Source organism: Pseudonaja textilis, chromosome 5 (assembly GCF_049901715.1).
Source record: "Pseudonaja textilis isolate UNSWEBS1 chromosome 5, rPseTex1.2, whole genome shotgun sequence".
Lineage (NCBI taxonomy): Eukaryota > Metazoa > Chordata > Lepidosauria > Squamata > Elapidae > Pseudonaja > Pseudonaja textilis.
Genome location: NC_141994.1, coordinates 2,449,246 through 2,471,267, shown reverse-complemented (window position 1 = coordinate 2,471,267; position 22,022 = coordinate 2,449,246). Strand labels below are relative to the sequence as shown.

Below are 22,022 nucleotides of genomic sequence, written 5' to 3'. Positions count from 1 at the left end.
GATAGAGGAAGGAAGATGCACTTTTCTCATGAGATGCAGAAGGTGCAAGTGCTGCTGTGTCTGCTTCATTGGTTTCAGTTGAGTGACCAAGCTAGCCTACTCGTTAGTTGCACACCCAGAAACTTGATGCTGCTAATCACCTCCACAGGTGAATCAATATACAGGGGTATGTGGCTGTGCCTGCCTTTTCTGAAATCGACAATGATATCTTTAGTTTTTCCTTCATTTAAAATGAGGCTGCTTTTATTACACCAATTCACCAAACCATCAACTTCCTTGCGGTAAGCGCCCTCATTGTCATCCTGAATAAGACCCACTATTATATCATCCACATACTTCGCAATATAGTTGGTGGCAAACCTTACACAACAATCAATTTCACAATGATGTCAGGCAGTCAAATTATTTGATTATACTGTGTATAAGGTTGCATGCCTTTCTTATAGGCTAGTCCATCCTAGTCTACTGGAAAAAAGTAAAATTTGGCTATTGAATGTTCCATTGTCAGCCAGTAAATACAAATATAATTCCAGAGTCAGCAGTAAGTATACATACATGTTCATATAATCATATGGACATGTGCGCACACGCATACACAAATATATGTACACATAATTTCAAATTATGTTAGAGGCTTATTCCATCTATATGCTCATTTTAGAGCTGAAAGAAAGTTTGTCTCCTTGATTCTGTTTGCGGTAGAATCATGTTTGGTAACTAAAATGAGGTAGAAAGTATTAATTGTCTTTAAGCAGAATTTCTAAACATAAGAATTCTCAATATATTGTTTTTCCCAGTCTATATTTTGTAAAGCTCGGATAAATGAAGTTGGACAGTATTGAATACATGCAGCCTTTAATAATTTGCTCTTTTTTCTTGTATATTCAGTGCAGCCAGTGTATCCAAGGATCAAAAACGTTACGGCAGCAGCTGCTGAAATTTATGCCAATATCAGTTGGGAATATGAGGGTCCAGTTCATGAGAACATTTATGTTGAATATGGTGTGGCAGGCAGTAAGAAGATATTTCATTTAATTCTTTTAAATGTGTTGTAATAATAGAAAAACCAGTATTGATTTGCTTTTCTAAAATTATATCTGCCTTTTTAGGGCACAGATTTAAGGAGTCAGATTTTGTGGAAGTAACTTGTGTTTAATTCCATACATAGAACATTAGTTTCTTGTATTATCTTAGGATTTCTGCCAAAAGCACTTACTAAAACATTTAACACACTTGTTTGACATCGCATGCCTGTCCCTACAGGTCACTTTGATGGTAAAGAAACAACAAAACAGACTGAATTAGTTCTTTCTTTCTCTCAGGAAGTAAATTAGCAGATTATCAGCCCCATGAAAAACATACATAGGTTTTGGATTGTGAAAAGAATGCACGTGCCTTTTAAGCTAGTATTTTTCAATTCAAAGAAATATACATGGAACATATGAATAGTGTTTTCCTAGCATGGTTTGGCTAGCTATTCACAAAACTGCTCACTGTGGAGTACATTCAGTCTTGCAGATCTCTTCATATTAGTTTTGCCATTACTGTGTTCTCGAAATAACTTAATTTTATTTTTTTAGACCAGACAAATGTATATTTTAAACTACATTTAACTATAGCATGCTGAAATGGAAGACTTTAATTATCTGTAGTTTGGTCATCCTTCTGTTGTGATATTCTGAGGAAGTTATATATCCATGATGGCAAACCTATGGCATGCATGCCAGAGATGGCACACAGAGCCCTCTCTGGGCACACAAGCCATCACCCCAGCTTAGCTCTGCCATGTATGCGTACGCACTTCCCACTGGCCAACTGGTCTTTGGGTCTCTGCCATGCATGCGTGGGGGGCAGGGTGCACATGGGAGTTGTGTGTGCACGCTCAGGGGAACCAGGGTGAATGCTCGGGGTTGCATGCGCATGCGTGGGGGGTGGGGTGCACATGGGGCGCACGTGCATGTGCAGTGTCATGGGGGGTCGTGTGCATGCATTGGATGGGGAGCATGCACAGGATTGCAGGGTGGTCACATGCGCATACGTGGGGTCATGGGTGTTGTGCACACATGCATAGGGGCAGGGCGCATGCGCACACGTTGCATTTTGGGGGTGCACATGCTTGTGCACGCTTTGGGCACTTGGTGCCAAAAAGGTTAGCTGTCACTGTTATATATAATTGCTTATCTTATTTGCCAGTTTCCATGTGAGGAAATGGTGCCTAGTGGGTCAACTTTGCATAAAATGACAGCTTTTTAGCAGTTCCAAATAGGATAATGTAAGCCAATCTGAATAGTAGCTTCTTTTTGTGGTTAAAAAAGAAAAGGAAAAACATAGTCAAACATAGTTTTAAAAAGTTCATTCAGAATCTGTCCTTTTAATTATGATTCCTTTCCCTTCTTAGTAAGCATAATTGATGTAAAGTATAACAAAACAAATGAAAAATGTTGTTTATTATAATACACAAAAGATGCTTTAAAATTATTATCTCATCCAATTGCCTTCTTCATGGCAATTTTGATCAGAATAGCTTGAAGAATAAAATAATACTTAAAATATAGTTCTCTCAATGCTCTGTCTTAAGAAAAAATATTTTAAAGATCAGTAAGTGACAAGATATCTCACCATGAATGAATGAATGAATACAAATGCTGTGTTCCTAAAAATTTTATAGGCAAAGAAGAATTGAAAAAAGAAAATGTTAATGGTTCTCGGAGCTTCTTTCTCTTAAAAGGACTAACACCAGGAACTTCATATAAAGTCCGGGTTGGTGCTGAGGGTCTTTCTGGTTTTAGGAGCTCAGAAGCTATATTTGAGACAGGTCCAGGTGAGGCACACCATGCAATTCTGCCTTCCATTCAGAATTGTGATGTATTAAGTGCTGGCATTTCAAAATAGTGTCATATTCTCTTTACCTATGTTAATGTTTTTTTTTCCGCCTCCTTAAAAGGTGTAACTCAGAACTACATCAACTCATTTTTGTTCACACAATGGGTATCCATGCTATTCATTTTGAGAAAAGACATAGTTCTCATGTCTCCTTTTAAAAGATGCTTTCTAATCCTCACATGATTTTTTTTCTACATGATGAAATACAACAATGTTTGAAAATAGTCAAGTCTGAATAAATTAAACATTACAAGCAGTTTTTTTTAATGGGGCGAGGGTATCAAAACCATCTACAAAATGTAATGTTCATTGAATATAAATAGTGTATATAGTATTGAATATTTTATTCAAAATCTTTACTATGTCAATTTGTATCTCAGTTTTTTTACATACGGTATGTTGAAACATAATATTTAGAGATTCTCATAGGTTATTTGAGAAATATTTGAATGGCATTTGTTCAATATCACATAGTCTCATAAAACATTAGGGAGCAATCTTCCTATCATATGTCCTGTGGAGTCATTTGCAGAACTGTATGTTAATAGTCACAAGCTTTTTATTATTTTTGATACCTGACCCTTTCTTCTTTCTGTCTGGCTCTTGCTCTGTCCCTAATTACAGGTTAGGACAATTGCTAGAATGCTGAATTAAGAGCATGCATCATCTGGCAAGTTGCCCATCTGTGCTGAAAAAAAAATGTGATTAACGGAAGTGTTTTATTTTCATACTGCATGGATACTGGTTTTTATAAATAGAATTATATCTCTAAACTTAATTTTGTAAAATAAAATAACTTGTCAGGAATGGTTCAACACCCCTAACTTAAATGATATTTTAGATCAGTACCATGTTTCTCCAACAATACATCCCCCCCCAATAGGAAGACCCAGCATGTTTTCTACGCATAAAATTAAATTAAGCCCCTCCCCCCAAATTTAGGCCTAGTTTAAAACATGTGAAATGGGGGGGGGGGGAAGGCGGGGGAACTTACCATTAGGAGTGCCCTGCGGGCAGCTACGCCTCACCATCAGCCACTCCTAACTCCAAGGTGGAGCACGGAGGGCTCCCTTACCCCTCCCTTACCCGGGTCAGCAGGCAGGCAGCATCGGCGTGGAAGTCTGGCAGCGTTTCAGCTGCTTCTCAGGCCTCCATAGCTTCCATAGTTCCCACTGGTGCTGGCGCCTCTCTCACCAGCACCGTCTCCAACAACAGCATCTGAGTCGCTCCCGCTTTTCCCCCGTCCCCATAACAACAGGAAAAAAAACATTTTGAGGTATCTGGGAGTGCCGCGTGCTGCGTTTTGGTTTAATCCTGAGCAGCTGGGTGGGCGTGAGAAGAGCCGAGCGAGCATCTCTGCAGTTGCTACCTTTGGTGTTCCAGCCTTGGGCTCTGCAAGTTTGCAAAAGTCCAGGTGCGTACCCTGTTCCTGCATTCCAAGCGCTCAGGCCAAGCTGCAGCATTTCGCCACTTCTCCAGTGGGGGCCATCTCCAATAACAGTCGCAGCAGCGGCGTTATGGAACGCGTGGAGAGACATTTCAGCCGCTGGTCTCGAATGGGGAGGCTGCCCCTAACTTTGCAAACTTGCAAGCGAGCTGGACCAACAAGGTAGACAGCAGAGACACTCGCTTGTTCTTTTCACGCTACCAGCCACCAGGATTAAACCAAAATGCATCGTGTGGCGCTCCCAGGTACCTCAAAATCTTTTTTTTCCTGTTGTTACGGGACGGGGGAGAAGCGGGAGCGACTCAGATGCTGTTGTTGGAGACGGCGCTGGTGTGTGTGTGGGGGAAAGAAATTAATTCACCCCCGAAAAGATGTCCTAGCTGTTTTTTCGGGGATCAAAGAAAAATAAGGCCTGGCCTTATTTTGTGAGAAACACAGTATCTTCATATGCTCATAGCAGTATATGTTGATTGTTTGATATGTGAAGAGAAGTACAGAATGCTGTTCTTCAATTAATGTTTCTTCTGTTTGCAATAAAAGAACTGGCATGAGTAAAACCCTTGCATTCAATATCTAAATATTATTTCAAATGATGAATTAGGTCCAAAGCTTATAACTTATAGTTAACTCTATAAGCTGAAACATTCATTGTAGGTAAAAAGGTCTGAACTCTCTTTACCTCATAGCATTTTTATGCCTGAATACTATTTGATATGATTGGGTAACTTTTTCTGCATGACAGTACAATTCCCAAAAACCCTTTGTGCCCTGTCAACACTATTACAGATGTCCAGCTTACAGGATGGAAAAATAGAAAGGATATTTGAAAGAGTGCCTGGGTACAAGGATCAATAAGCCAACATTGGAATTAACATGGCCATATTCTTCTAAACATTTGAATAGGCTTGGCACATTTTTAAAAAACATATTTTTTCCTAAACCAATAAAAAATCTATGCCTTGGAAGGATACTATAATACTTCAGCTATACAAAAGCCTTAGATTCTGTCAGTTCTCTGTGCAACAAATTCTATAAAACCCAAGCTCCTTTAAATTAAATTTAAATAATTGGGATATAAAATTTTCTTTATTGAATGGAACTAACTGATATCTAGCTAAACCTACTCTGCAGTTTGGAAGGCATTTTTTTTTTTTTTAGTTTTCATTTGAAATTTGTAGATGTATTTCAAGACTCACGAAAGCTCAACAATAAAATAGAAGTTCAAGAATCTTCCTGTCTTCCTCAAAGGCACAGTTTTTTTCCAGTGGTGGGATTCAAATATTTTAACCATCAGTTAAATGATTGCCCTAATGATTTCTTCCAACAACCTGTTCAGCAAACTGCTCAGAAAGTTAGCAACCAGGTCTCCCGAACTGGTGCGAACTGGCTGAATCCCACCACTTTTTTTTTTCCAAAGTTTTATTATTGGAAAGTGGAAGCGGTAGGAGTATTTATGAGCCATTCCTTCTCTAGTCAAACCATATTATTATACAAAAGGATGATAAACTGTTGCAGAGGAGGTTGACTAATATGAAAGAATCAGTAGGAATCAGTCCTATTTCACTTCGGTGGTACAATCTTTTCATTCAACATTTAACATTCTGGATCTAAACCAACAGCTATTTCCTTACTCTCCAAGTATTTCTAACTGGAAGTAAACCGGAAAAAGATCTAAAAGTTGCTTAGGTGCTCAAGATCTATTCTATGGATTCTGAAAAGATTTCTATTTAATATTTACTTTAGTAATGATTTTATTTTAAGTAAGTAGAGTAGAATAAATTCATATGACTTGATGTATTAGCAGCTTTTGTATTTTTCAGAGAGAAAAATACACTTGAAGCAGACAATATATATGTAGTGCAATTACACATAATTATGCAATTTAAACACACAGTACTGGCTTATAGAATTCTATACGCCTTTACCAGAATATAGAGAAATAAAATACTAGAAATTGTGTAAGTAAGTTGTTATCATAGCTTTTATATTTATATTTTAGTATGTGTTAAGCATGTACTTTTTTGCATAGTTGGCATGGCATTACATACTGCATTTTAATGTAAAATATATGTGCCTTCTTTTAATTCTTGACACTGTATTTTTAACACCAAATAACTGCATGTTTGGAAAAGCTTAAATTGCTCTAACCTATTAAACATTCTTTGTTCATATTATGCTATTTAAAGTTAGCTTTTTAAAATACAAACAATTTTTTTTTCTCAAAAAACCATTTTGTTCTCTTTATATTCTATAAAGATATGCCATCCTTTTCCAAATGCATAAATTTGAACAATTAATAAATACTATAACTATATTAGAAATTGAACAATTAATAAATACTATAACTATATTAGAAATTGTATTGCATTCTTTCATATGAACATAAATTCAGCGAAACTGGTTCTTCTAAATGAACTGAATTGCTCCTAAACCACAGACTACTGAGAAGAAAGAATAGGAAACTTGCTACATAAATTTCCTTATTTAGTGCACAGAGAGAGCTCCTTTAAAAATGTGTAAGAAATGTTTCCAGGGTAATTATTTGTATATGCAACTATGGGACAAAGGATAATTTCCAAACCACTGCCACAAATGTTTTTATTAGAAGAGTAGAGCAAGTATAAGGGGAGAGAATACTCATTTTTACACATTTAGTATTTTAAAATGCAAATATCTAAAGTTAAACAATACTAAAAATTGCCAAACGTTTTTAAACAACCAAAATATATTATTTCTAATTGTGAGGTAAATTAATTCATAAGAATGCAAAACTGGTACAAATAAATGCCTCTTTTTCATTCTTAGCAAAGGCAAGTCGGCAAGTCGACATTGCCACTCAAGGATGGTTCATTGGTCTTATGTGTGCAGTTGCTCTTCTCATCTTGATTTTGCTCATTATTTGTTTCATAAGGAGAAATAAAGGTGGAAAATACCCAGGTAAGTTTTGGATCTACTGATTTAATCTTTAAAAAAGAAAATGTTTGTTTTTGTTTAAATATAATGTTTCTACTACTGCTGCTAAAATTCAAAATATAAGAGGTAAATCTTTTAAGTATTTACTACTGGTAGTCCTCAGGCTACAATCATTCATTCAACAACTGCTCAAAGTTATAATGGCAGTTAAAAAGGTGAACTTAGGGCAATTTGTTGGAGTTCTGACCATCACAGTCAAGTGATTGTGATTCTGAGCAAAGCAATGGTGAAGACAGTAGGAAATCACAAGTCATAATGACATGAAGTCACTTAATGACTTCATAATCCTCATTTAACAATGGTAACCTGCTGCAATTTCATTACTAAGCAATGTAGTCATCTGATGTAATACTTTACAACCTTGTTACTTATGAACAGAGTTCTAGGTTCTAATTGCTGTCATAACTAGAGAACTACCTAGATATAGTTCATTGGTTTTGGCTTAGATTAATATTATATTTTTCCAATATGGTTTCAAAGTCATTCTGTTGTTCATCTGACCAGCTATAACATTTTAGAACACTACCAAGAGAAGGATCAACACACAATGGAATAAAATAAGAAAACTCTGAACAATCCAACTATAGCCAACTATTGCCCCAATTTCCAGCAGGACTGTAAAAATTGTGAAAGTTAAGAATGCCTAATTGTGCTTGCAATACAATTGCTATTTGCAGTTCAGAAAGTGTTAAGACAACAGCAGGTACAGAAGTGTGCTTTAAGTCAAAGGTGAAGGGAAAATATTATAGAGAGACGGAGCCTGACTTTCCTTGTGTCTCTCTGATTATAAGGAAAGGGAAAGCAATACTGGACTGGCAAGATTCTGTTATAGCTTTATTTTTTACTATTTTTTTCTTTTTGTGGAATATGTTTTCTGGTATGAAAACCTTTTAGAACTGAGACTGGCATACATATACGTATATCTTCAGTCTTTCAACCTTCTTTGCCAATTTGTAATTTAGTCATTGTATTAAATGAGACCAAGTTTACATTGTCTTATACATTGCAGAGAGTTTTCTAATGGATGTTTAAATTCTATGAATGGAATCTCTAAAGGTCCAATTTTGCATATTTTAGTGAAAGAAAAGGAAGATGCACATGGTGATCCAGAAATACAACCTATGAAAGAAGATGATGGAACTCTTGGTGAATATAGGTATTATTATTTTTCTTATTAATCATCCCGTCTTGGATTTGGAGATAATACTCTTCAGACATCCTACTCAAATCATTTAACTTAGAGTATAGTAATAACTTTCATCCATCATCTTCAGATATATGAACATTTTAGATGCCATTTTACTAAATCGACTTTTCAATCCTAAGAATAATAATAATAATAATTTGTTGTCATTGTATGTATATACATGGTATACACATACAACGAAATTCACATAACACCCAGAGTCCAGACCCAGCACGCACACACACATAACAATCCCGAAACACCCCCCCACCCACCAAAGTTCCCCACCCACTAAAAACACACAAGCATCCACACAACAGACCAAATAATACTGTCCAACAGCTCACCGATGGTGGTCCTTAAGTTCATTGTTAAGTGCAATTACAGCTCTGTGATAAAAAAAATTTCAGAAAACTTATGGTCTGAGCTTTAATTTGTTCTGTATCTTCTGCCAGAAGGCAACCGTTCCCAAAGATTGTAGGCAGGATGGGAAGAGTACCTGAGAATGTTGTGCGACTTCCTCAAACAGTGAAATGAGAAGATGTCGTCCAGGGCTGGTAGCTGGAGCCTGATGATATTCTGGACAGTTTTAATGATTCTCTCTACAGCTTTTTTGTCCACTACAGAGCTGTTCCCATACCATGCAAGAATGCCGTAGGTCAGGACACTCTCAATGGTGCTGCAGTAGTAGGGCAGAAGTAGATGCTGAGATAGATTGATCTTCCTGAGCATTCTCAGGAAGTTTGGCCTCTTCTGTGCCTTCTTCGCAAGCATGTTAGCATTCATAGTCCATGTGAGGTCCTCCGAGATATAAGTACCCAGAAATTTGAAACTACCAACCCTCTCCATCTCCTCGCCATTTATGTACTATGGTAAATGTAGATCTCTCTTCCTCCTGAAGTCGATTATAAATTCTTTAGTTTTTTTGGTGTTAAGTGTGAGATTATTTTCTTTACACCACAGTGTCAGCCCTTGTACTTCCTTTCTATAAGCAGACTCATTGTTCTTCTTAATGAGCCCCAGCACTGTCGTGTCATCTGCAAATTTGATAATTGCGTTGGTGTTATACAATAGGGTGCAGCACGGGTGGGATTCAAATTTCTTAACAACCGGTTCTGTGGTCATGGCCTAATTTGTGGTTGTGGCTTGGTGGTCATGTGATGGGTGGGAGTAGCTTGCTGATTGGGCATGGCTATGTGGTCATGTGACTGGGGTGGGTGTGGCTACATGGTCATGTGACTGGGTGGACGTGGCCATGTGGCTGGGCTGGCAACCCAAATTTAAGTGGTCCTCACTTAATGACCAGGTCCTTGCTTAGTGGCCAATTGCTTAGCAAGTGCTTTTTGCCAGTTTCCAAGGCCTGGCGAACCTTCAAGAGGGCAAGGTGAGGCGCGGGCAGGTGACCATGTGGCTGGCAACTCAATTTAAGTGGTCTTCACTTAATGACAGGCTAGATAAACCCAACATTATTTAAATTTTCCATAACTGAAGAACATATTGTCTCTGCATCTTGTTTTTCCAATTCAACTAGTTCAAGGAAAATTGTTGGTGAGAAAACTGGATCCTCAACTTTTAAGTAAAGTATAAGAACTGGTTTGGAAGATATTGTTGAGGTTTCATCAATATTCAAACAGATTTTGTGAGTTTTTTCAATAATTTTAGTAAATAAATGTTTTCTAATGTCTTTTGCAATGAAATCTACAATTTTAACTGCAGTTTTACATGAATCCAATCCTATTTCCAGATCTAATCCATTTTTAATTTGCAATTCTATTTCTATCTGAAAATGGTTTGCACCTTTGTGCCAGACTGTACACTGTATTAAACACTCTACAAGTACTATCCAAATATTTTTCAGTCATCTTTACTTATTATATCCTGCTCGCATTGCTTTAACTTTTCCATGCAAATGTGAGCTTTAGATGAGAAATCTTTCAATTTTCAATTTTTTTCTAAGAGATATTTGTTGCACTTATTTACTCTTCTCTGCTGGATCAATTTGGAAATTTTTCCATTCCTTTGCTGCCTGAACACTTTTTTCTTTTGTTGAAATTTCAAATTTTTTGCAATACTTGGAACCTAACTTTTTCTGGGAAACTTCCAGTCCATCATATTTCTCCTTAAAATTGGTATACTGCTGCAATCTCCAGCAGTCAGGAAGATTGCTTTCAGTGCCTGACTCAGTTCTTTCAGTAGCTGATTTCCCCAGGTAGGAGTGTAGTTGATGTTCTGCTTCCCCCAGGTTAGAGTGTAGTTTTGCTTTTTGTTTTTTAATTTTTATTTGACTATGACTATTATTAAGTGTTGTACCTGATGATTCTTGACTCTTGACGAATGTATCTTTTCTTTTATGTACACTGAAAGCATTTGCACCAAGACAAATTCCTTATGTGTCCAATCACACTTGGCCAATAAAGAATTCTATTCTATTCTATTCTATTCTATTCTATTCTATTCTATTCTATTCTATTCTATTCTATTCTATTCTATTCTATTCTATTCATAACAGTTGAATACAGTGCGACTTTCTTGGCCATCATTTTGGCCATACATACTATAGCATAAAAATAGATATAACCATTATTTACCGTATTTCCCCATGTATAAGCACCCCCTTTGTATAAGCCACCCCCCCAATTTTTGGACTGTGAAGTTTTGAAAAAAAATATTTTATTAGAGAAACAAGTTATGAAGAAAGAAAATTTACAAAGAAACAAAATTCGACGTCTAGATCTACAACTTCAGTCATGACGCCGAAAGCGGTGCGGGCGACACTAGCAATCTACGCATCGGAACGAGAGTAGGAACGAAGCATTCAGGCCGATGCCTGGCGTATGCATTTCTATCGCGTACCGCACTCGTCGTAATCGTATCATCACGTACAATTTTTACAAAAAAGTATAGCATACTGCTGGAAAACCAGTTTATTCCTACTTTATTATTTTATGCATTTTTCACGTATAAAAAGTGTACCTGCTTTGTATATGCCACCCCCCTACTTTTTGGGCTTGAAAATTTTGGAAAAAAGGGGTGGCTTATACATGGGGAAATACGGTATTCCTTTTTCCCTATGTTGTTAAATTAATGTTGGTTACATATTTGTTTCTATTTGCATTTATGAATACATACATACATACATACACTGTGTTTCTCCAACAATACGGCCTCCCCAATAAGAAGTCCCAGCATGTTTTATAGGCATAAAATGAAATTAAGCCCCTCCCCCCAAATTAAGGCCTATATTAAAACATGCGAAATGGGGGGAATGGCGGGGGCTTGCCGTTAGGAAGTACTTTAGCACGCTCGGATATGGTGCTGACTGTGTTGACCTTGGCGTTGGTGGTGCACTTTTATCGGGAGACCTTCCGCCACCATTGCTTTCCCTTCTCCCTGTGCTGCCGCAGCATTTAGAGCAACGCCACGGGGTTTGGCTCAGTCACGCAGTGTTTGGCACAACCACGCGTGGCCTGCCAGGTCTCCTCCCTGCAACCAGAGCCCGGCAGAGACACTCAGCTTCAGGTGCTCCTGTCGCCACCTTCCCAGGCATTGTTCAAAGGCAAAGCCCATTCTTTTAAAAATAACGCCCTACTGCCGGTACGACAAAGCATCCTCTGCCCAAGAGGGCAGCCCAACCCCACGTGGAGAGGTGAATCTCCCGGGGCCGCAGCACAGGATTGGCCCACCTTGGGAGAAGCGCCCAGCCACCATCCTTGCTTGGTACTGGGCAGAGCACGAAGAGCTTCGCCTGGGGTGCCCAGTGCAGCTGATAGGTGGGCCCTCCTGCCCGGCGGCAGAGCTCTGGCCAAGGCAGTGAGTGCCTCCCCACCAGGCCCTCCCCTCTGCTCATCCCACCACAGCCGGGCTGGAGCCGGATGGACTGAGCAGAGCCGGGAAAGCGAGCTGCAGATGCATGCCCGCCTGCCAAGCGAAAGAGCGGACTGACCCAAACTTGGGTTCCCAAGTCCCTCCAGCTCAACCCCAAAGAGGCCACTGGAAGAGGCTGCCCAAGTCAGTGATAGTGCCCACCCATCCACGGACAGGGAGGTGAGGCACCAGCAGTGCTGCTTCCCTGGCTGGCAGGTCTGGCGGAGAGAGCCTGAGGCCGCCTGTCCTTTCCACCCCTCGTCCAGCCTGTCCCCATCCCCATGCATCTCCAAATGTGTTGGCAGCTCCAAACGCTGCAGCAGCCTCTCCTGGTCAACATCCAAGCCATCGCTGCCCACTCACCTGAGGATGCAAGGGGGGGAATTAAGTCACCCCTGAAAAGACTGCCTAGCCATTTTTGGGGGGCTCAAAAAAAAAAAAGACCCGGCCTTATTATTTGAGAAACACGTTTTATATATATATATAAGCAGCGGCACGAAGCTGAAAGCACCAGCCTGAGGATGGCGAGTGGGACCTCGCCGAAACATCACCAAGATACTCTTAATCTTACATGGGAAAAGACCCAAACACACATAAGACCCTGTACTCATGAAAATCTATGAAAAAATTATATATATAATATATATAATATAATAATATATTTTCTGAGGTTCTCATGGGTATTTGTATGTGGATCTTTGGTTGTTCGGGTTTTCCCGCGTAAGATTCAAGTATCTAGGCAACGCTTCGATGAAGTCTCATTCATCATCTTCAGGCTTCTGTCTCGGCTCTTGCTTCTCAGAGTGATGTGAGATTGCAGCTGCTTCTTCCTTTTAACTGCTAGTGGGGGTGGGACTTGATTGGGTGGGGGCTTGGCTATGTTCTGATTGGGTGGGGGTGTGTTCTCATTGGTAGGGGTTTGGCTGTGTTCTGATTGGTTGGGGGTTGGCCGTGTTCTGATTGGTTGGAGGCGTGTTCTGTTCAGGTGGGGCTTGGTTGTGCTCAGGTTAGTCTTAGTTGCTGGGGATTTGAGTTGGTGAGCTGTGATCTTGCTGTTTGGCTTCGAGTTCGTGGTCGTGCTGCATCTTTATAGTGGGTGTCGGTTTGCTTCATGTATGGCTCGGAGGGGTTTGAAGTGGGTAGTGATGCAGCTGCAGTGCAGCTTCTGGTCCATGGTCGTGTCTCATCTTCTGAGTGGGTGTGAGTCTGTTTCTACATGGAAGTGTGGTGGTGGCATCTTGTGTGGCTCTCATGGGTGTGGGTCTGGTGTCATTCTTCATGTTAGGTACTGCGTCTGTTCATGAGGGCGGGTTTCCAAATGGCTGGAAGGCGGGAGGTGTCATCTCGTTTGTTCATGCTGTGTGGGCGTTTTTCTATCTCTATGGCTTCTCTGATTATTCTGCTGTTGAAGTGTTCGGTTTGGCGATGGTTCTGGTATTTTTAAAATCAATTTCATGTCCTGTGGCTTTGAGGTGTTGGACCAGGGAAGAGGTCGTTTCTTCTTTTTGATTGAGTTCTTATGTTCTTCAATGCGTGCACTTATTCTTCTGTTAGTTTGTCCAATGTATGTGGTGGGGCAGGCAGTGCAGGGGATTTCGTGATACTCCTTGGTTTTCTAATTCGATTTTGTCTTTGGGGTTTCTTAGGATGGTGGATATTTTTCTGTTTGTGCAGAATGCTGTTTTGATGTTGTGTTTTTGGAGGATCTTGCTGATTTTGTCTGTAGTGCCTTTTATATATGGGAGGAGGGCTTTGCCGTTTTCTTGTTCTCTGTCTTGGATTTTGGTTGGGGTTTCTTTTTGGATTAGGTGGGTAATCTTCTTTCTTTGGAATCCATTGGCTGTAAGTACGTTGGTGAGAGTGTGTAGTTCGGTTTTTGGTGTTGTTCATCGGCTAAGCATTTTGTTCTGGAGATGAGTGTCTTGGCTACGGAATTGATCTGTGCTGGGTGGTGGTGTGAGAGTGCATGTAGATAGCGGTTTGTATGTGTTTTCTTCTGGTAGATGGTGTGTCCTAGGGAGCCATATATATATAACCTCAGAAAACATACATACATACATACACACACACACACACACACACACACACACATTTACAACTTAACTTCTTTTTCATCTCCTTGTTCTCCTTGTAATATTTTTATTCATATCATATTTGTCCACTATATTTCATTTTCTGTAACTTACAAAACTTTAACTTTCATTCCTGTAAAGCATCAACAGTTTCTTCTTTTCCTCGACTCCAGCCATTGATACATTTTACTTCAGACTTCACAGTACTCTGTCTCACCCTTATTCTTAATTTCTAGAGTTAGTCTGTCCATCTCTACACTGACTAATATTTTCCTTATTATTTCGCTTTCTATAGGGCTATCTTCATTCTTCCAGTTTTGGGCATACACCAGTCTCGCAGCAGTTGTTATGTGCAAAATTAAGTATATTGTTCCTTTACTATATTTCTCATCTATAATTCCCAATAGGAACATTTCTGGTCTATCTTTTGGCTAACCATCTCTTGCATTCACACCTTTATTTGCCACCTATACATTTTCGCTTTTACACATTTCCACCACATGTAATATTAGGTCCCTATCTCCATGTTGCATTTCCAACATTGCGATAATATATTTTGCTTATTTTGGCCAGTCTTGTTGGAGGGAGGTGCCATCTGTAAAGCATTTTGTATTGGTTTTCTTTACATGAAGTTGCAAGTGTTAATTTTCTGTTTCTTTCCCATAACTTTTGTCAGTTGTTTAATTCCATATAGTAACCTAAATTCTTAACCCATACTATCATTACTTCTTTAACTTGTTCCTCCTCCATTTTATATTCTAGTAGATAATTATATATTCTCTTAATTGCTTTTTCCTCTGTTCCTAATAATATGTAATGTCATCAATTCTCTCTGTATGTCCCATTCTTTCTTATCTTTCTTATATCATGATTCTTCTTTCAATTCTTGCCTGGATTTTAGTTCCCCTTTTGCATTTAGTAATTCTTTGTAATTCGTTCATTTAGTAATTCCCCAGGTTCATAAATTTGGGTGCACTAATGCTTCTAGTATTGAGAGCCATGCTGGGTTCTTTATGTAATTTGCTGTTTAATTTTTATCCATACCTTAAGCAGAACATGTCTTAATAATGCCTCTGGAAGTACTGGTGAACTTTGTGTCTTTCATCCCATAAAAAAGTGTGCCATCCTTATTGTAGGTCATGGCCTTCCAAAACCTCCTCATTGGGTGGAATTTCAGTCCCTTTTATTTCATTTGCTATTTCCCCATTCATCCATGCCATGTCAATTTGCGTCCATCTTTGGTGGGGGTTTGAATAGAATGTAAATTGTTTTTTTTCTCAGGGTTTAACCTTCTCCATATATCAATCAAATTTAACCCCTCTTTATTTCCATACATATTTTTGGAAGCTCTCTCTTTTTTTCTATTCCACCCCCCCAATACTGTGGTCTTTTTGGTAATCAGCAATAGCGTTAACGTCCCCTGTGATACAAATATTTCTTTTTTTCCAATCCTATTAATTTTTCATATAAATACTTAAAAAACTCCTTTTGCTCTCCATTTGGGGCATAAATTACCACTAAAAGGATTGGAATAGCATTAATCCAGATCTGCAAAACCAGAATTCTTGCATCAGGATCCGACCATATTAACTCTGCTTTCATGTCCTCTTTCACATACACTGCTATCTCTTTCTTTCCCCCCACATCTGCTGATGCGGTAAATAGCTTCCCTAATTTAGGGGAGTCTAAATATTTTTCATCTGATTTTTTTATATGGGTTTCTTGTAGGCATACTGTGTCAGTGTTTTGCTTAATTAATTTGGCTATTGTCCTTTCCCTTTTTATTGTAGAATTTAGACCATTTATGTTAATTGACAATATTTTCCTTTCTTCTTCCATTACTTAATTTTGTTTCGCTCTTTGTCTTGTGACTGCTCCGGTTTCTCTTTGTGTCTTTCTCTTTCTTGTTGTTACTGGATGATTTTCCTTACTTCTTATTTTTCTTCTTTATTTTTGGTTGGTCTTATTCTTCTTGAACATTTAAGTCTAATTAATTCTCGCTCTTTGCCTTGTAGTTACTCCAAGTTCTACTTGTGGTTGTTACCGTGCCTTGCTTTCTTCTTTTTCTTCTTGTTGTTGCTGGTTATTTTTCAAGTTTTCTGGGGTCTTCTGTCCCTTCTTTTGACACTCTTGGTCTTCTTGGGATTCCGGTTCTGATTCGTCTTTGCTGGTCTGCTCTTCAGAGCCTACCAGTCTTTCAAAGAAATCTTGGGCTTTTTTGAAAGAGTCTACTTTAATTTTTCTTTCCCACCAAGTAATTAACATCCCTTTCCAGTACCTCCGCCAAGATTTCTGCCATCACCTGATCTAAGTCTTCTTCTTTTGATTCCACTATATTTTGGAATCTTAGATATGTTGCAGCCTTGTCCATTTCTAAGTACACCAGGGAATCTTCCATTTCCTTACTTTTTTCTACTTCTTTTATTATCAATTCATTTTTCTCCAACGCTTGCTGTAATGTTCCAATTTTTTCATCTAATTTAGAAATATCTACTTTCATTTCTGCTTTTAATTTCTCCATCTCTTCTTTTAGTTCATTTATATCTGCTCTCGTCTCTGTATGATTTTTGAGTATTATTTCTTGTAGCTTTGACATAGAATCTTGTAGAGGAAGCAGTGTCAAATGGTTATTGGCATTTGTAATAGAAGGCTGTTTCTCCAATGTTAATGATTCCTCAATTGTCTTCTGTGATGTCGGTGAGGGTATTGCCATCGGAGTTGTTAATGTTGTCTTCTTTCCAGCTTTGAGCGTTATAGTAGTTATGGAAGTCATTTCTCCTAAGATTTGTTTCTGTTTTTGTGTTATATTAATTACATTGTCCCAAATTAGCATTCACTGTTAAATAATATATCATAAAGTTGACCAATAAGCTAAGTTGACTGATAAACTAATTGCCTAATTTGTCTATCTCTTAATTTCCTAAATTCTTTAATATATTCAACAAACTCATAAGTGCAAATACTATCCAATATAATCTCAAATTAAAATTCTAAATTAAATATATGCATACATAAAATCTACGCTTATTTCTCAATATTATGAAATCCAAGTAATAGTAATGATAGATACCTTCTCCTATCTCTCTATATAAATACAAATCTTATCTATTGTATATTCTATACCATTTCACGTATGTATAAAGATATATATCTATACATATTATGAGACAATATTATATTATAGTATTATAAAGAATTCATCAATGCACATAGAAAAATTTAGAAATAGATTAACTTGCAAAAGTCAATTGATTATTTAAAGTAATAAACAAGTATTCAAATATTAATACGTAGTTAATCAATTATAACTATAAATGTAGTAAATATTATAAATATTAAATGATTATTGTTATCAATATCAATATTACTTGACAAGTTGCTGATAAATCAGTTAGGTCCGGCAGAATACCTCACAATTACACTCATCAAATGTCTCTCCTTCAGTCAATACATAAGTAAAGGATAATAAAATATAGAATAGTTGATCCAAATATCCAAAATTAAAGAAAGTCTTAAATTAATTGTCCAGCTCTCCATCTCTGAAACTAGGTGATTTCATTTCCTCGCGTTCAGGCAAAAAAAAGGGGAATTGCTGAGTAACGTTTATGGCTTCCTAATATCTCAACACACTCAGCAGTACACACTTCCTCCTTCCATCTTGAGTTTCAAGCAAATAGTTTTTCCAAAATTCTCCGCTAAAGTACTCCCCTAGCCAGCAATCCCCATTCCACGTCCAGGGAGACTTAAATCAGTTATTAATATTGCCTCTAACCACAAATCTTTAATCTACTTCAAAGGTTCAAGTCTTCTCCCACTCTCAAAAGTAACCAGCCCAATTCTTCCAAGCAAAAAATAATCCAAAAGCACCTTCATGTGTCAAACTTTTTTCTCCAGCTGGCAACAATACAGCAAACCTCTCCGATCCGAGCCTCTTTCTCCTCTAGTCGCTACTGTTAATCTTCACTTCCTCCTCTCGAGCCCTTTCACTTTCAAACACGTTTGCAATCTCTCTTCTTCGCCAAACTACTTTGCTCTTTATCATCATAGGCTAATTTCCAGCACTTGTGTCTAATGCAGGGATAGTCAAACTCAAGGCCCACGAACCGGATCAGGCCCATGGGATGCTTAGATCTGGCCTGCGGGGCTGCCCTGGAAACAGTGAAGGACCAGCCCGCAATGCCTCTGCCAGCAAAAAAGGAGACTGGGGAGCTCCATTTTCACTGGCAGAGGGCTGCATGAGGTCGTTGCAGCTGAAAACTGAGCCTCAACAGGTGACACTGAGCTGGCCATGCCCACGCTGGCCATGCCCACCCACCCCAGCCACCGCCGGGCCCAGCCCCCAAAGGTGAAATACAACCCTGATGCGGCCCTCAAGGAAATTGAATTTGACATACCTGGTCCAATGCATTTGACCACACAGGTAGTCAGGGAAGAAAATGTGTGCATTAAATTCATGCATTTTAATTCAGTGACAGTATGAGTGAGAACGTGCTTGCCCAGTCATTGTGTGTGCAATCCTTTCTATGCGGGAGGCACATTTGCACTGGCACAAAGTCAGCCTAGCCAATTTTAATGTCAAGGCTATTTTCACAGATTAGAATTCATGGCTTATTAGCTTTAAAACATAAACATATTTTTATTATTTGGAACACTTAAAAAACAACACAACAATCACCCAACAGACACCAGACTACCTTTAAGCAGTGTAGGAAGTTGGCACCCACCCTTCTCCTTGAAAAATAAAATATCCTAGGCAATATTAAAAAGGCAGAATATTTCCCCTAGAAGGGAAGTAGAAACTCAGAGGCAGAAGCTCACCCTCCACCTTTGTTAATGGGCGGGCCATTAAGGCCTGGGTCAGAGTATTCTACATAACAAAGGCTCTACCCATCTCACCACCTGGCCTGGGAAGATTGCATCAGCCAGCACTCAGTTCACCTTGTGGTCCAGCTAACACCCCCATCCTTGGGAATTTGACAGCCAATGGGATACATTTCTTACACAGGAACAGGAAACACTAAGGTGGGGCCGAACAGACGGTATATAACTAAGGGTATCTCAGCTTCTTGGCCCTTCTTTTCCTTCACCCAATATCTTGAAGCATGTGGTGTTCTTTTCATTTTGGAGCTCCAAGCCATGTGGTCCTGTCCACTATTAAACCATCTTTCCAAACACCCTCCATGTTTCCAGTGTCTTTTTCCCCACTTGGAACTGAACCCAGAAGGATAATTCTTTCAACAGCAGTAACAATTAATTGATACAAGAAACCTCTTTTCATGCTAAAACCTTAGGGCTGAATTTGAGGGCCGGTGCATACGTTCTGCTGCCACCGCTTCGTACCGGAGAAAAATACTATCTAACAACCCTGCAACGAGACAGTAGGCACGCAGATCCTGCCTCCTGTACTCATTACGTAAATATGCTAAATAAGATCAATCGACATGCCGCATCAGCAGCATCGGTCAATGTAGCATGACTGAACTTTAGGCTGGCATGGTTAAAGGCTATGAGAATGGGTGGGCGGGCGTGTGCCTTTGCGAGGGTGCACACCCTGTCGAGCGGCCGACGAGGGCATGACTTGCATGGTGTCTGGGGAGGATGAGCCCACGCAGCTGCACAGCCCTTCCCCCTGCCACCTCTTTACTTCAGATGGGCGCGCACCAGGCTGGCTCAGTTGAAATGAGAAGGCGATAGGCTCAGGAATACAAGAGCACGCCTGCTGGCTTTGCTTTTGCTTGGCTTGGCTTTGCTCAAGCAAGCCTTTTGTTATTAAGCTGGCGAGAGCTTGTGCGAGAATCAGCGGTTTTTCCCAGCAGAGGAAGAGGTGTGTTCCATCAACATGGCATCCCACTCGGCAGCCAGAGGCTATGGATACCTGTGAGAAGCATATCTCTTAGCATTTGGGGGGGGGATTTGTCTGCACTCCTTCCCAGCAGTAGTTTTGTATGAGCTGTGGGGCGGTGTGGCTGTCATCCGCCACTAGCTCTGCACCCAGTCAGTTCAGTCTCCTCGCAAAGACCTTGGGAGACCCGGGGTTGAGTAGTTGCTCCAGCAGCAAAGGCTGTGAGCTAATCTTCACTGGTGGCTCCCCATGGCAATCGACAGCTGTTGTTTTATGGAGACCAATTCCCCCCTGGGATCCACCCTCAAGAGGCCAGGGGGTAAGGAGGGAGAGCAGTTTCGACGTTCTCCCTGCTTTCCACCTGCCTTTTCACGATGCCGAAAACATAGGCAGCAGGTGAATTATGGTCACCTGTCGTATTCCGGGATGGGTCTTCAAGGGAAACTGGAAAGGTCCCGGGGCAAGCCCGGTCCTGTGCAAAAATCGCCATGCATGGAGGGATGCGATAGCTGAGAAGGAAGAAACCGGGACATGTCTTTCTTTCCCTCTTGCCACACTGTCTCTGCCTGCCTCCTGCCACTGCATTCTCCTTTTTGGTTTACAGTCTGAGGTATTTTGGATGATACAAATTATTTAATCTCCGGTTTTGCAATCAGGTCTTGCAGTTGTTGCAGCTGAAGCTCATGTCACCTCAAGGCCTGGCATTTCTGTCATGAGCTGGAGTCCTAATGGTATAATCTTCCTCTTCCTTTCTCTTGCTGTGTGGGTGTGCCTCAGCTGTGCACATCCATATTCACTGTGTCTGACAGCCAGGCTTGGAACTAAACCAGATGGTTATTTCTTCCCACGCTGTAATACGTTAAAGCTTGCATGACCCAGCCTTCTGTGCAACAAATGTGCACACCCATTATGCTTTGGTTCATTTGAAATATTGTTTGCACACTTCCATCAGTTTGTTGTTCAGTTTCAAACGTTGTTCACACATCTTGTTATTCTTTATGATCTTACTTGCAAAAATTACCTTTTTAAAGATGCTTGTAATATGTTTATCTACCCCCAAAATAAGTCCTACCTAAAAATATAAATCCTACCCCCAAAATAAGCCCCACAGTCTTTTACATTCAAACCTACAGCCAGTCAGGCATTTTCTGTAGTATGTTAGAGCTTGCATGACCCAGCCTTCTGTGCAACAATTGTGCGCACCCTTTATGTTTGGTTCATTTAAAAGTATTGTTTGGACACTGCCACTGGTTTCCTTATAGTTCAAATCATATAAATTGTTCAGTTTCAAACCTTGTTCACACATCTTGTTATTGTTTATGATCTTACAAGCACCCTTTGCAGAAATTGCCTTATACCTTCACAACCGACAAGACATACTCAGATCATCAGCCGGGGGGGGTGGGGGGGTGGCATGATCAGAACAGGAGGCGGTGAGCGTAAAGGGGCCAACAGTGTCCAGCAGCAGCCACAGCCAGACAGCCTCTTGGCTGGCGCACTCCAGGATTGCATACTCTTTGCACCACAGGTCATCTGAGCACTGCAACCACTAGGCCAACTGTCCGAGGAGCAGGCAGAGGCGTGGGAAGAAACATGCAATCCAACCCACCAGACAGGCCATGCAGTCACCTGCTCCATCATAGCCGCAGGCAAGCAAACTCAGACAGTGGGATAGAGTGGACGCCTGGACACAGGAGTCTCATTCTGCATGTGTAGCAGAGCTGGAGGATGACATTGGACAGTGGGGTCCGAGCA

General features: G+C 39.9%; 1 protein-coding gene across 16 annotated transcripts in view; it reads left to right on the top strand.

Moving 5' to 3' along the window:
* Nucleotides 1-22,022, top strand: part of NRCAM (neuronal cell adhesion molecule) — a 154,055-nt gene that overhangs the window by 122,710 nt on the left and 9,323 nt on the right. For 9 of the 16 annotated variants that reach the window (XM_087933943.1, XM_087933942.1, XM_026713115.2 and 6 more), the window contains 4 exons: nt 889-1,014; nt 2,669-2,821; nt 7,136-7,267; nt 8,381-8,459. In XM_087933943.1, the coding sequence (XP_087790069.1) occupies nt 889-1,014; nt 2,669-2,821; nt 7,136-7,267; nt 8,381-8,459 (490 nt within the window). The remainder of the gene's footprint in view (nt 1-888; nt 1,015-2,668; nt 2,822-7,135; nt 7,268-8,380; nt 8,460-22,022) is intronic. The other 7 variants (XM_087933948.1, XM_087933951.1, XM_087933947.1 and 4 more) reach the window with 2 other exon arrangements.